The 15,800-nt window shown below is 38.7% G+C and overlaps 1 protein-coding gene across 1 annotated transcript in view; it reads right to left on the bottom strand.

The window, feature by feature from the left end:
• Nucleotides 1-15,345, bottom strand: part of LOC107729664 (unconventional myosin-Va-like) — a 17,544-nt gene extending 2,199 nt beyond the window's left edge. Inside the window, exons 1-26 of the mRNA XM_016540313.1 lie at nucleotides 15,180-15,345; nucleotides 14,770-14,914; nucleotides 14,375-14,529; nucleotides 14,144-14,289; nucleotides 13,974-14,055; nucleotides 13,778-13,885; nucleotides 13,592-13,698; nucleotides 13,175-13,449; nucleotides 13,013-13,094; nucleotides 11,933-12,073; nucleotides 11,722-11,847; nucleotides 11,561-11,644; nucleotides 11,340-11,471; nucleotides 10,535-10,632; nucleotides 10,370-10,456; nucleotides 9,973-10,305; nucleotides 9,682-9,826; nucleotides 8,373-8,497; nucleotides 4,952-5,043; nucleotides 4,675-4,823; nucleotides 3,983-4,150; nucleotides 3,591-3,698; nucleotides 1,612-1,704; nucleotides 1,405-1,545; nucleotides 1,098-1,190; nucleotides 891-1,031 (exon numbers count right to left, since the gene is read on the bottom strand). Of these exons, the coding sequence (XP_016395799.1) occupies nucleotides 891-1,031; nucleotides 1,098-1,190; nucleotides 1,405-1,545; nucleotides 1,612-1,704; nucleotides 3,591-3,698; nucleotides 3,983-4,150; nucleotides 4,675-4,823; nucleotides 4,952-5,043; nucleotides 8,373-8,497; nucleotides 9,682-9,826; nucleotides 9,973-10,305; nucleotides 10,370-10,456; nucleotides 10,535-10,632; nucleotides 11,340-11,471; nucleotides 11,561-11,644; nucleotides 11,722-11,847; nucleotides 11,933-12,073; nucleotides 13,013-13,094; nucleotides 13,175-13,449; nucleotides 13,592-13,698; nucleotides 13,778-13,885; nucleotides 13,974-14,055; nucleotides 14,144-14,289; nucleotides 14,375-14,529; nucleotides 14,770-14,914; nucleotides 15,180-15,345 (3,522 nt within the window). The remainder of the gene's footprint in view (nucleotides 1-890; nucleotides 1,032-1,097; nucleotides 1,191-1,404; nucleotides 1,546-1,611; nucleotides 1,705-3,590; nucleotides 3,699-3,982; nucleotides 4,151-4,674; nucleotides 4,824-4,951; nucleotides 5,044-8,372; nucleotides 8,498-9,681; nucleotides 9,827-9,972; nucleotides 10,306-10,369; nucleotides 10,457-10,534; nucleotides 10,633-11,339; nucleotides 11,472-11,560; nucleotides 11,645-11,721; nucleotides 11,848-11,932; nucleotides 12,074-13,012; nucleotides 13,095-13,174; nucleotides 13,450-13,591; nucleotides 13,699-13,777; nucleotides 13,886-13,973; nucleotides 14,056-14,143; nucleotides 14,290-14,374; nucleotides 14,530-14,769; nucleotides 14,915-15,179) is intronic.
• Between the last annotated feature and the right edge of the window lie 455 nt (nucleotides 15,346-15,800).

A 15,800-nucleotide genomic window follows, 5' to 3' on the forward strand; every position in this document is an offset into this window, starting at 1 on the left:
AACGGAGTTATCTGTTTTTGCAAATAAACTCTTCATATATATATATATATATATATATACACAGTATATATATACAGAGAGAGAGAGAGAGTAAATAAATTCATATATTTATATAAATATGTATATATACATATACACAGATATGTGTGTATATAATTTACATTTAATTATAAATATAAAAATATATAAATTACAACAAATAAATAATAAATTACACATAAATGACATATAAAAATGTGTATGTGTAATTTATTATATTATACATGTATCTACAATGTATTAATAATGTAATAAAAGTATATTAATATGTTATATTATTTATATAATATACAATTATTTTTATAGTTTGTTAATATTAAAAATTTATATGTATGTGTTTGTTTACGTATATTAAAATTATGTTCATATAATCAATTACACACACACAATTTATGTATATAAACATATTATTAATGAAAGTTATGAAATTAAATGTCAATTTTATGTTCAAATATATCATATTAGAATGATCATTTAGAGCTTTTTTTTGCAGAAAGTGACAATTGGTCAAAATAACAAATGTTTTCATTTGTTGTGATTGAAAATCAGGGTTATTGGTATTGTGTTGTCTGAAAATGAATATAAACATGTCATCTTTTTTGTTATTTTGACCAATTGTCATTTCATGCTCTAAATGACATTTTTATTTAAAATTTAATTTAAATGTTTTTTTTTTTAATTTAAAAAATGTCATCAACATGTTCACAGAATAAAACAAAAAATAAGTTTTATTCAAACGCATAGCTATAAATCATAAATCCAGAGAAAATTAGAATTTTCAATATACATATACTGTATATATATCAAGGTCATTGGCAGCTGTGTAAGAAAGGTCTTTGTGTCTGTATTACTGTACCGATGATGGGTTGCAGGCGACTCTCGGAGATGGACAGCAGCTGCTGATTGGCCTGAATACACAGATCACTGAGTGCCCGGACAGAGTCCTGCACGTCCGTCACCAGAGGAACCAGCTCCTCTGAGCCCCTCACGTCCTGCAGGAGAAGAGGCATATTTCGATTTGAAGTCATTTCTGCATAAGAAATAAAGAAACTGCTGACATTCAGTCGAGGAGAGTGCTGGTAGAGCAGGTCTTTGAGCAGGTAAGCGTTCTTCAGCCACACAGCCATCACGTCCAGATCATTGCCGTGTTTCTACAACATGAATCACTCAACAATAAATGTTTGTTTTTTTTATTTAAAAAATGTCATCAACATGTTCACAGAATAAAACAAAAAATACGTTTTATTCAAACGCATAGCTATAAATCATAAATCCAGAGAAAATTAGAATTTTCAATATACATATACTGTATATATATCAAGGTCATTGGCAGCTGTGTAAGAAAGGTCTTTGTGTCTGTATTACTGTACCGATGATGGGTTGCAGGCGACTCTCGGAGATGGACAGCAGCTGCTGATTGGCCTGAATACACAGATCACTGAGTGCCCGGACAGAGTCCTGCACGTCCGTCACCAGAGGAACCAGCTCCTCTGAGCCCCTCACGTCCTGCAGGAGAAGAGGCATATTTCGATTTGAAGTCATTTCTGCATAAGAAATAAAGAAACTGCTGACATTCAGTCGAGGAGAGTGCTGGTAGAGCAGGTCTTTGAGCAGGTAAGCGTTCTTCAGCCACACAGCCGTCACGTCCAGATCATTGCCGTGTTTCTACAACATGAATCACTCAACAATTAATGTCTTAAAATCTACTCTATACACATCAAACATGTTTCCCAGATGCAGATTAAAATTTGTTCTGGCCTTTACGCATTCTTAAAGGGATAGTTCACCCAAAAAATGAAAACTAGCCCATGATTTACTCACCCTCAAGCCATCCTAGGTCTATATGACTTTATTCTTTCAGACAAATACAATTGGAGTTATATAAAAAATGTCCTGGCTCTTTCAAGATTTATAATGGCAGTGAATGGGTGTCTGGATTTTTAAGCCCAAAAAAGTGCATCCATCCATCATAAAGTATGCTCCATATGGTTCCAGGGGTTAATAAAGGCCTTCTGAAGTGAAGCGATGCGTTTGTGTATGAATAATATCCATATTTAAAACTTTATAAACTGTAATCTCACTGTCATACACACGTTCATGAGAGAGTGACGTTCCAGTGGATGACGTAGGACGTAGGTGTAGCGTAAGCTCCGGTGAGAATATACAGCAAAGGATAACCAGTTTCCTCTCGGCTCGGGGGAGAAGAATAGTTGAATAAATTATGTTATTTTTGTTTTCTTTGCGCTCAAAAAGTATTCTCGTAGCTTCGCAAAACTGAAGTTGAGCCACTGATGTCACATGGACTGTTTTACCGATGTCCTTACTATGCTTCTGGACCTGGGAACATTACGGTTGCGTTGCTGTCTATGGAGGGTCAGACAGCTCTCAGATTTCATCAAAAATATCTTAATTTGTGTTCCGAAGATGAACGAAGGTCTTACAGGTTTGGAACGACATGAGGGTGAGTAATTAATGACAGAATTTTCATTTTTGGGTGAACTATCCCTTTAGTTTAAACCCTTTAAAATTGGCTCCATACACTTCCAATTTCTTACTGTAATTCCCATTTTTGGGAATAAATTTACATTTACATTTAGTCATTTAGCAGACGCTTTTATCCAAAGCGACTTACAAATAAGGTCAATGGAAGCAATCAAAATCAACAAAAGAGCAATGATATGCAAGTGCTATAACAAGTCTCAGTTAGCTTAAAGGGTTAGTTCACCCAAAAATGAAAATTAGCCCATGAATTATTCACCCTCAAGTCATCCTAGGTGTATATGACTTTCTTCTTTCAGACGAATCCAGTCGGAGTTATATAAAAAATGGTCTTTGATCTTCCAAGCTGTTTAATGCCACTCAGCGGGTGTTGTATGCTTCAGTCCAAAAGAAGTGAAATAAAGTGCATCCATCCATAATAAAAAAGTGCCTCACACGGCTGCGGGGGGTGAACAAAGACCTTCTGTAGCAAATCAATACGTTTTTGTAAGAAAAATAACCATATTTAAAACGTAATAATCAATTTAATCTAGCTTGCGCCAACAGTTGTACACGGAAGCAGTTCCGGGCGGATGACGTATCAGGTCAGCGCTGCGCATGCGCCGCTCAGAAGTGACGCACATGGAAGCGCAGGGGAGAGATCAAAACAAAACAACGGTCATTAATTAGAAGTACAAAACGAACATTTGTAAAGAAGAATGTCGGAGGATTCCAATATAAGCCAAGAGGAGACTGGTTTTCCTTTGCTAAAGTAAGGAAACTTTGCTTCCTTTGCTCCTGTAAACAAACGTTGGTTTTCACGAGACTCACCGGCGCATGCGCAGAGCCGACCTCATACGTCATCAGCCCGGAACTGCTTCCGTGTACAAATATTGGCGCAAGCTACATTAAATTGATTATTACGTTTTAAATATGGATATTTTTCTTACAAAAACGTATCGATTCGCTACAGGAGGCCTTTGTTCACCCCCTGGAACCGTGTGAGGCACTTTTTATGAAGGCCCTTGAAAGTACAAAGAACAATAAATGGTAAGTTCAAATGGAACCGGTACATTCATCTCAGGATCTCCAGGTGTATCTCTGTCTTGAGTTTCATCCTGAGATCTGATATCTCCTGCTCCCACTGCGCTCTCTGAAACAACAGCTGCCTCTCTAGGAACCTGAAAACGTACAATGTAATGCGTATGATATAAGTCATTTATGACTTCCAGAGTATCAATCTGATGTACGTGAGGTGAGCAGAAGGAAACTGACTTGTTGGCCACCCGTACAGCGTCATAAGCGCATCTGAGATCCTCCCCCTTCATACTTTCAGCAGTGTCCTTCGCAATGCTCATATCCTCCATTACGATGTTCTGCAGGTAAGCATTCCTGTTTTTGTTATTACAGTTTTTATTTTGCATACAGTGAGAGACACACGTTTGGTTTCGATTGAAACACTAACCAGAGGTTGCTCATCTCTCCAGGGTCTCCTGTCGGTGGGTGACGTCACGCTGATCCTCCTGACCTCCTCAGGTGAAGGGAAGACGGGCAAGCTGGAGAACGGTGTGGTGACGGGTGAAGGAGGCTCCAAAGATGCAGTCAAATCTGTTCGTCTGTGTCCACGTGAACGCTGAACACCCACATATATTCACATGTATATTAATATTAAATACTTGTATATTAATATTTAACACTTAATAAAAGCAGTAAACTAATACAACATTATATAACGCATAACAGATCATTAGCTACTACATTCAAATGTCTTTTTAATTAATATACAATGTCATATTTTAGATTTGTACATGTACAGGGCAGTGTTATTTTAGTGTCACTTAGATACTATTATAGTATCATTTATTTAGATATTTTCTGTTTTCAGTTCAATTTTAGTTAACCTTTTAGTCATTTTGCTATGTGGTTTTGTCATTTTTATTAATACTGTTTTTTTTTTACCATATTTGTATATAGTTTTCTATTACTTTTTTATTTTAGTTTAGTGTCTGTGTGACTATAATAATGAATAATTGTCATTAAAAATGTATATGCTAACTTTTTGGGATGTTGCATTCAAAATTCACACGGCTCAGAAATCTGAAGAGATATGTGATATGGAAACGTTGCCTTGAAAGATCATTTTCAGTAAAGATGTACCTCATTGGCTGTAAATAAGCTCATATCCCTCAGGTTGTCGTATCTTTGCTCTAGTCTTGTGAATTCTCTCAGTAAACTCTGGTATCTCCTCCTCTCCTCTTCCAGCTCTGCTTGCACTGATGCCTGATCCACAGTCTGTTGACAGTTCTCTGAAACATACAGACACACAAACACTTTCCATTAAATCCATTAAAATTAGTCAGCCATCTCATTCATTTCTTAAACAATACATGAGTTGAGATGGTGAAAATGACACTGTGGCAGACACATGATTCACCCTCCAGAGCTTTTTCCTGATCCTGTAAACCAATGGCCAGATCATCCCTCTCTTTCTCCAAAGAATCTCTCAACTCGGAGAGCTTGGATTTCCTAGAGTAAACGGGGAGTAAACAAACAAAACTAGCCCATGTCAACGGAACCAGCTGCCTTGCAAGAAAAGAAAGTTGTTTAAGGAAAATAAAGTGGCTGATGTTAACCAAATTTAATATGTCACACATGGCTCACCTGTGTAAGCCGGAGGATCTCTTGAGCGGCTTTCTCCTCAGCTCTCCTCCTGTTTGTGAGTGAAGGACTCGGAGCAGTATTTGCATTCTCCTGCAGCTGGATCTGGAGTTTGAGGAGGCTGGACCACAGCTGTGAGCTTCTCGCTCGGCCTGAAGAGTCTCCCTCAGAGACCCACTTAGGGTTGGGTATCGAGAACCGGTTCCATTTTAGAACCATTTCCAATAATCGGATAAGACATGTGCATTTCGATTCCGTTTAACGATTCCCGCGTTCGCATTTTAATGTGATTTTAAACTATTTAAGTACAGGAAGGGAAAGAACTTGCACACATCTGAAGCGCGAGCACAGAGAACAGCAGGGAAAGAACTGGCACACATCTGAAGCGCGAGCACAGAGAACAGTGGTCCCGATGCAGGTTCCCGACCTGTGTCCGTTCTCGAACTGTTCCGTGCATTTACACAAAGGTTGTTCCGGGCCAGAACTGACTTCTCTTTCACATTTATCGACCAGTATGCACGAAATACGTCAGTATATCATCATAAACACAGCCGGGTTTTTTTTGTCTTAAGTGAACGCAAACAGTTGAGAACGAAAACGCATGTGTAACAGTATTTTTAGATCGGTGTGTGTTCGGTGTTAAAGAGACAGCCGTCTAATAAACGTGCTGCCTATCATTAATTTGTTTACTTGTCTTTAACAATTTAATGTTTGAAATTTATATTAGTCTAGTTGTTTTTTTCTGTGGTATTTTTTTGATAAAACCATAGACATAAAACAGAATAAATATGTTTGACATCTAAATATTTGACTTAAAATTTGTTTAATGGATTTTTTTTATCCTATTGGAATCGGAATTAGGAATCGATAAGAATCGGAATCGATAAGCAGAACCGGAATCGGAATCGATCAAATTCAAACGATACCCAACCCGGACACACGAGTCACAATATACACTATTTAACAATTTAAATACTGCCAGTGTTGGAGGTAATACATTACAAGTAACAGGAGTTACGTAATCAGATTACTTTTTCGAATAAGTAACACAAGTTACTTTGTTTTTTCATTTATTGACTGAATTTATTTATTGCTCTTCTGTCCCCATGTTGAGAGAAATCGGGAGTAAATGCAGAGGCGTTGTGTGCGCTGTGTAAACATGATAGTTACTGTAGTTCTATAGACTAAATCTCAACATGCATTTACTCATCTCACTTTCACAAAAACAGATTCAGTATTCCTCAAAATGAATAAAAACAGTGAAATGCAAACCTGCAAAAATCAACTTATGTTAAATAGCACAAATATCCGTTATGTATTTAATTCCATTTTATTAACCAGTGTCTTTGCTGCTGACCTTCGACAATCCAATTCAACCATACTAATAAGCAAAAATGACTATAGATAAACATAACATTTGTGGGGTTTTTTGTGTTTGTTTTTTATTGCTTAAGAGTGTTGAACTTTCTTCTCCTGCGTCCTAATATGGAGACAGATCAGCCTCAAAAATAACACATTTGCAAAACAAAATTCATAAATGCACAGCACAATTTACATTTACAAAATCCGATTCGTAAATTCAAAACACAATTCATAAATACACAAGTAAAAGCATAAATATTTCCCCAAATGCTCACACAAATGCATCTTACCTAAATAAATTTAAAATGTTTACACAAATATGTATATATAAATTTCTTGAATTAATTTCCATCACACATGAATGATGTTACATGTATTTATGAATCGTTGAATCTGCATTTGCAAATCATCACACATGCGTGGACTGCTTTGAATTTGTGTGAGGTATTTTTGAGACCTTCCTGGCAGGTTAAGAATCATAAATATATTTTTTTTGGAGGATGTTCCGTTCAGCCAATCGCGGTGAGCTTTTAATCCACCAATCAAAACACTCCTTACTGAACAGACTCAAGAAGCTCAACGCTGTGCATTATTCCATGATCGGGTCCTTGATGTAAAGACATTTTAATGGGCAGTGTTGGGCAAGTTACTCTGAAAATGTAATTAAATTACTGATTACGGATTACTCCTTTTAAAAGTAATCATGTTACTGTTCTGATTACTTTATTTCAAAAGTAATTAGTAATTAGTTACATTACTAGTTACTGTTACTTTATTCTCCATTACATTTATGAAATCCCAGCATACACGCCCCCGATAAGTATTTGTTATTAAAGCATCAAGATTCACAGAACACTGTTATTTTTAACTAAAGCAAGCGGCTGCTGCGTGCATGGTTTGGTATTGTAATGACCCGGCAGTGAGCGCTAGCAGCCAGGTGCATTATGGGTATTTGTTTAGAGTTGATTTATGTGTTAAGTAAGATGGTTGGGCTTTTGCGTTAGCAATGTTATTTGTGTTTATGTTCAAGTTAGTTCGGATTTTGTGTTTAGAATAAAAAGAGAAAGATGACGGCACTGCCTTCTGCTGGTTTGTTCTGTCTGTGCTCCTGTTCACAGAGACACTCAGGGTCGTGCGGTGTATGGGACGCGAGTGTTCGCACTTTCCAATGATCTGTCTCCATAGTCCTATTCCTCATGCAATCCAGAATGGCAGCACAACTGAAAGGTTTGAGTTGCACCCTCTACTGTACAGATGTGAATTTATATTTCCTTCAGCCTGAGGTTTATTCATTTCACTTTTGGTGTGAAAGAGCCTTTTGGATTAAGGGAGTAACACAATATTGTAATGCATTACTAATGCATTAACTTTTCCCAACACTGAACATTACTTACATCATGACAAGTAGTTATCAAAAAAAAAGGTGATATTTATTAAATAAAAAAATTATTTTATTGGGGAAAAAATCATTCTCTTAGGAAAATTAACCATGGTTTAGTACAAATAAAACCACAAAAACATAGTTAAACCATGGTAGCCACAAATTAACCATGGTTTTGCTACACTAACCATAGTTTAACCAGGGTATGTAACATGTAGTAAAACTGTGGTTATACAAAATGCAATCAATACGCCAAAAAAAAAAAAAACATGGTTACACTTTTACTTCAGTAAAACCATGGTTAATTTAAACCATTGTTAATTTGAATAAAGGGATTACAGAATTGTGAACATCCAAACTAAACACCGACGCTTTCACCTGGTTGGTCGGCTCGGAGCTGCAGCTGCATGAGTTTGATTTCCATGCCTTTATTGAGTTCTCTGTATTTCTCCACCGATCGAGCCACAGCACGCAGCACTGCAGGAGCCCCACTGCAGCTCTGATGCGTCTGAAACTGCACCGGGCCAGCCAGCCTCTCACCCGCGCCTGCAAGAACACCACCGCCTGCTCTGTGAGCATCTAGAGAGAGATTTATAAAACAAAGTGCACGGTAAAGTTATAATGTTTACATTAGACAACAACATTCATACATATGCACTCTGTAGGCTACTAATTTACTGATCGTAACGTAAAATGTCAAGCTGCCATAACCGAAAAGGTCACCTGTTATATCAAATACCTGTTAAGATTCAGTGATTTGAAGAGGATTTTTTAAGCTTAAAGTCTAGCAGATTGTGCCCTTATGTTAAATAGTTAACTTCAGCTAGCTTAAGCTATTGTTTTCTATGACAAATGTACATCATGGAGAGCAAACTCTTCTTATGCTATTGGAAACAACACATGGACCACACACACACACACACACAAAAATACAGACCTAAACACTTGACACATGAAACACAACAAGGGTAACAATCAACTGATAATTTTAAAGTGAAACAAACTTATTCTGACAACGCACAGTTAATGAACATGACAAAACAATATACATAAAACTAGCAAAAGGTGAACCACATTAATTATTTATGCCGGAGTGGATGATGGGAAAAGGGAAAATGCAACTGAACAACAAAGACTTTTAGCATAGACCTTATAGTACTCCGAAAACACACACACACATTAGTCAACTGCTTCGCCTGATAGTTTGACTCTAAAACTCTGCATATTATAATAGAGATGCTGCATTGAGATGCGGTACTTGAAAGTTAAGGCCCGTTCACACCAAGAATGATAACTATAAAGATAAGAAAATCCACACCAGCGGACGATATCATCTGTTTATTCTAAGCACATGCACATCTGCTGTTTTAAATTCTCGAGCTCATGATAGAAGGATTGATTCTGATTGGGTGTCAATGTTTTTATTGTTCATCAGCTGGAAAAACACGTTCCGAAAGTGATTCCAACAATATCGTTTCTCTGTGCCTTTATCGTTATAGCGGTGATGTGGACTCTGCTATTCTTTAATATTGAGAACTATTTTTAGAACTTGGCCTATATCTTTATCATTATCTTTATAGTTATCGTCCTTGGTATGAACAGGCCTTTAGAACTTCAAGATTGTAAAGTAAAGACTAGAATCAAGTAAATCTTTGGCTATTTTTTTTCAGGATTTAGGTGTACGGTCAAACATTATGGGAAATGTACCTGTAACTTTATTTGTATTTTTGTAACTATACCCAGACACACATGAAGCACTTTACCTGTCTATAAATCCGACGAGCCTGAGTGCCTCTGATGAAAGCCTGGATTTTGATGGTGGCCTCTCTGATGGTAAGATAAAGCTGTCGCACCGCCAGCATGCGGTATGTTTTCTGGATGATTAAAGCTGCACGTGTGTAATGGAGGCTCCACGCCAACCTAATGGTTAGGTAACATTGAAGCGCGTACTTCAAATTAGAGTCACAAATATACAAAAACACCCATTAGAAATAACTACTCAACCAGAATAGGACCTAAAAAGCATACAGTACATAGAGTGCTCTCTAGGTAACACTCTAACCCACCTTCGGCCCATGGTTCCTCTGATGTACCGCTGCAGGATGAAGGTGGTCCACCGGAGCCGCTGATAATGCCTATGCTGCAGCCATCCTCTCACCCAGCTTTGGATCAAAACTCCTGCCGCATGTAGCCGGTCCCCTCTCAGCTTCTCCAGTACTACAACCTGTCCGGCCCGGAAGAAGAACTTGTCCTTGCCAAAGTAGTACTGCTCTGGATCAGAGATGAGATCAGGAAGGGCACTCTGGCAGGAATGGCGCATATCATCTTTAGAAACAGAACCACGTAGCAGCACCCGATAACGAGTGTAGAATTTCTCGTATGTCCACCTGGAGTACAGAGTCAGGGATGGAAGAGGGAACTGAATTGAGAGACCTATAGAAGTGTACTTGCCTGGAGGGGTAGCCTGCGGCACTGATTCGGATGGTCTCCAAGACTCCACATGCTCGCAATTGCTGCACTGCTCGCTTGGGATCAAATCTGATATAGAGAGACGAGAAAAGTTTACTCAAACTCAAATAGACATGAACACAAATTACATTTTATTTATTCTCTTACAGAAATGGCTTTTTGAGGTCATTGGACTTTATGCAGCGGACATAATGCGGTGTGGTGCTGTTCAAGGTGTCCATCAAAAGTTGCAGGGATTGACGAAACTAGACACACAAAGAGAATATGTAAGAAAAGGTAAAAATTTAAGACCTTAAGAGTCAAAGAATACCTTAATGCTGGCTGCACACTAGACAATTTTAAGGCCGATTTTAAGCCCGATCGGGGGGTGTTGAGGCTTGTCGCAAATGATTTTTTGTCCAAAAAATCCTCTATTGTATGGTGTCATTACGTGATTACGTGACTCTGACGTGATACCCGCGATAGCCAATGAGAGCGAGCAAGCATCACTTAACGGATATTGCGTGCTTCTATAGCTGAAACTTGGCAGCCACAAACATGCCACGAAAGCAGAATACATCACCCATATTCTTTTTTATACTTTTTTTTTCACTGTGAAACAGAATGCGCACCGGGAGAGCCAGTTGACAACGTTGATTGTTCTCCATTTGTTTATCTTCTCTAGTCACGTTTGATCTCGCGAGTATCCGTGCGATCTCGTGTCACTGTGAAATCGTTCCTACAATCGACAAGTGTGTGGTCTCGCGATGTGGTCGAATCGTCTAGTGTGCGCGTTCAGAGGATTATAAGGCTAAAAATCGGTTGAAACTGTCTTCATGTCTGTGGTCTTCCATGGTTTTAAAATCGTTTAGGATTTGAAAATCGTCTAGTGTGCAGCCAGCATTAGATGGACTTGAGCATGACTGGTTAATCAAGAGTTTTCTTTAGACAGGAACCAGGAGAAGCAGCTCACCTGAAAGCCCACAGCTAATCTGTGCTCTCGGTGAGCTCTCTTCCCTGAACATATGCTCCCGTTTGCAAGAGAGGAGTTGGGGAGGGATCCACCTGCTGACTCCTTCTGAAACAACTCGGCAACTAGTTTTGACTGTGAAGGGTACAAAGAGTCGTGAGGAGGCAAAGTGAGTACAAAGCTAAATTTTTCAACAGCCAAGACTTGAGCTATTCAAACAATACCTGACTAGCTCTCAGTATATTGATGGGCTCTTCAAATACAGTGTCTCGGTTTTTGTTTAAAAAGCCGCCACACTCATACTGGACCTAATTAAAAAAGCCAGCAATAATATCAAACATTGAAAGGTTTGGTGCCTTCAATTGGTGAATTGATGTTTTCTGACCATATCAGCAAAATGCACAATGATGAAGGCAGAGTTGGACATGCGTGGTTTACGAAAGTGAGGGCTGTGGTTCAGGTGCTGGTCGTAGAGCTTCCGAGCCCAGTTCTCATCTGAGCCTTTAGACATCTAGAACAGAGCGATATTGGGTTGTACACCTTGATGACATGATAAGAGGGACTACAGCATGGATTACAACATGTAGATTCCTCACTCTGCATTCTTCATCCAGAAGATCAAGTAGGCCCAGCTGGCCTTCGATGAGCGCAATGCATGGCTGGTTATCACTGAACTCAATATGGTTCCAGGGAAGTTCCTCTCGCAGATACTCCTCCTGCTCCAGCTGAAACACGTGCTAACGAGGACAAAAAGCATATACCAAATACTTAAAGTAAATACTGTTTATAGTAAATACTTGTTACTATAAACAGAACTGCGTGCGTCTTGCAAAAGAACATTGTAGCCGGAGCTACTTCTCTCTTTTTATGTGTGTGACGAATCACGCAGGTACTGGGCTACTCCGCAGCAGTTCCACCAGTACCAGTCTGAAATTGAAATAGTCTGAATATAAAACTTATTATAGGTGTACCATAGTGATTCAGGATAAGCCAAAAACACAGTTTGGAAAATTTATTCATGATGTACTCGCTTATTATATTAATTTTGTAAATTTTGAACACAAAAAAAAGTTACGGACTGCAGGTTTGGGTTAGGGTCAGCTAATGATTAGTCAGATTCTGAAAAGCTCAGTGTAACCAAGAATAGGCACTTGTACAATGTACACTAGGGTGTGGGGTGACCATAATCCTCTTTTTCTCAGAAATGTCCTGGCCAGGATTTCTAAATTGCCAAAAATCCAGATTTTGGCTTTGTTTTCCTATTGTTTTCATATTTTTTGGAGATAATAGGCATGTTCAAATTAAAGTATCACTGCACAGACCGAGTGGTGTATGACATCAAAGTACCGCGAGAGTGATTCGAAAGCATAAGGAGCCGTCTGCTCTCTAATCGCTCAGTCGAACACACCTTATGACTAAAAAGTAGTTTGACCAATAGTGTGCAGGCATTGGACAATAATCTACCCATCGCAGTGTTCGAGAAGGAATTGGAATGTCAATAGGAAAAACCAGACATTTTAGGCAATTTAGAAATCCCAGCAGTACATGTCCAGGAAAAAGAGGACGTATGGTCACCCTACTAGGGTGGAGCAACCCTTCAAGGACTAAGTCACTCTTCACTAGACAGAAGATGTTAGACACCTATGTATACCAAGTCCCAATATCTGGAAACTTACCCTGTTGAACTGCTGTTGGAGTTTCTCGTTTGCGTAGTTAATACAGAATTGCTCAAAACTATTCCTGTCAAAAGTCTCAAACCTATAAATGATCAAAGAAGAGATTGACCAAACAATCCTTCATGTACATTTTTCTTTTGTTACATACAAAATAACTCTTACCCATAGATATCAAGAACTCCTATGAAAGATTTGGGCTGTTCCCGGTGCGCTCTTAAGGATGAGTTGAGCCTCTGCACTGTCCAAGTGAACAGTTGCTCATACACATGCTTAGCCAGAGCATCCCTTGCTTCATTAGCCTGCTGACCTGACATGGGCTTCACAAGCATATCCCCTCCCACTGCCAATCGCCTGTGGCATAGCCATTGGGCCATCTGAGCACCTTCCACCCCTAAAAGCTTGGCAAAGATGGCCAAGGAACGGTCGTTGGCTTGCCAGTATGATGAATAAGAAATGATGTCCGTATTAGCACATGCTACTTGTCAACAAATTAGCACTGCTCCTGTTCTTCATCTATACAGACATCAAATCTAACTCAGAAATGTGCAAAATAATAGGAAGTGGTGCTTGTACATCAATGTAGCTGCGGTCCCCACCTCGGCCACTGCCTTGTATGTTGATATTCCCCAGATAAAGAATAGCTGCCAGTATACGAAATATCTCCATCTGCTGGTCAGGTTGCACTACTGCAGGGGTGAACCACAAGTTTTGCAAAAAAGTGCGTTGTGTTGTTTTGGAGGAATATATGGATGTTTTTTAGCTTACCGAGAACAGTAACGGCATTTCTTGTCCACTCTAGCTCAACCACATCATCTGTGCCAGAAAAGTGCACATCTTGTCCTTGGTTGGTGTAACGAAAGTTCTCTGTAGAATCTAGCGAGATGCAGTAGTGCATGGTGTAACTGAACAAAAATGTCCAACACCAATAAACATGTTTTCAGGACATAGGTTTAGGCTTTACCAAGTTTGAGTGTCCTCAGCTCTGGCAAATCCCTGGAATCACAAAGCTGGTAGAAGATGTGGTAGTTTCTCTCTTGAGCTGCCTGTGTTATGAAACAAAATTCATCTCAATAACAGAACTTGGTCATTGAATCATGAGATAATATGTAAACTATATGATTGAGCAAGCACCTGAAAAACAACTCTTGATTTCTCCAACAAGTAGGTCCTCATGTTTGCCCCAATTATATCTCCTCTACGTCCAAATCCTATCTCAATATACTTTCCAAAACGACTGCTGTTGTTGTTTCTGGTTGTTTTTGCATTACCAATTGCCTACAAGGATTAAAATGTTGCAAACAACCTCCTCCTACTTTACCAAAAAGGTCAGAAATCAAGTTTCAGTACCTGGGTGGGTTTTCAGTATGATGGGATTTGATGGCAGCACTTTCTCCTCCACACTGGTCTGCTGAGCCGCACCACCCATGACAGCAAAGTAATGCATGGTGAACTTAGCAGATACAGTTTTACTTGAGCCTGATTCTCCACTGATTATGATGGATTGGTTTTTCTCCTCTCTGTTATAATGATAAACCCATATGTTTTAGTTAAAGTAATGTAATACAGATTCAGAATGAATTTCTCTGCTGTGTACTATCATTGTAGTGTTGGTAACACCGTGGTACTTTGATATTTAAATATTATTTAAATGGCTCTCCAAATAATTCACAGAATACCATGGTATTACCATGGTACATGTCAAAAAACACGGTACTATTTTGTAAGTAAACTGATCTTGTTATTTGCTTGTTCTTGACCTGATCATAGTTCGGTATGCCTCTTCAGCCACAGAAAAAATGTGTGGCTCCATATCAGCCATGTCCTGGCCGCTGTAAGCGTCGATCACTTCCTCTCCATAAATGGGCAACTGTTCATATGGATTTAACACCACCAACACAATCTCTATTAAATATGAAAAGTTGTCTAAGTGAGGTTAATGTATCTCTGAAATTAAAAGTGAAATTAATCTACTTTAAAAAATATGCCATAATTTTCTGTGCATAATTTACATTTCAATAAACCCAGTGCTTGGTAAACGTTCTTTACAGTAGCCAATATAACAATGAGTGATGTTATTTGAATTTTTGTGTTTTGAACTTTACACCCAGTAAAATAGAGGTGATTGGCTGTAAAAACTTGCTACGGTTTTCTGTTGATTTTAACTCACGGCAGTAAGTGTAAATGCTACTGTAGTCGAGAAAGCGCACACGCAAGTTGTGAAGTACCGCTGGCTCGTGGAGGAAGGTTAGAGCCGTGAGGTCATTCTCTCCCTCCAAAATATCAGGGTTACGCAGAGGAGGAAGACCCACTGGAGGCAACACTGGATACTCCATCTCCTTGTTTAAAAATAATAAAATAGCATATAAATGGTTTGCACCTATATAAATAAAATAAGAGGCATTTTGTCTTAAGCGAACAGCTATACGACTGAAAATTATGAAAAACATTTTGTCTTTATAAAGTTTTGAACAGTTTGATTAGTGGTTAGTGCGACAGGTTCTTTCTTAAAGGCTCATGGTTTCAAATCAGAATCATATGTGTGTAAGTGTCGTACTCTGCCAGCAGTGAGTTGGATTCATATGTGCTGGTCTCCAGACACCCACACAGCTTCTGGGTCTGGCACCCACACACATGCCCCCTGAGAGACAACAAAAACAGTAACTATATTCATACTGATCATAATCAACAGTATGTGCCAAGTCCAAAGTTTTTTGTATTTGATCCTGATCTCTTGCTAAATTTGTAATTGATATTACTCAAACACTCAAATGTCGAGTGTACTGGCACA

The sequence above is a fragment of the Sinocyclocheilus rhinocerous genome, unplaced genomic scaffold (assembly GCF_001515625.1).
Source record: "Sinocyclocheilus rhinocerous isolate Xijiao unplaced genomic scaffold, SAMN03320098_v1.1 scaffold1149, whole genome shotgun sequence".
NCBI classification, from domain to species: Eukaryota; Metazoa; Chordata; class Actinopteri; order Cypriniformes; family Cyprinidae; genus Sinocyclocheilus; species Sinocyclocheilus rhinocerous.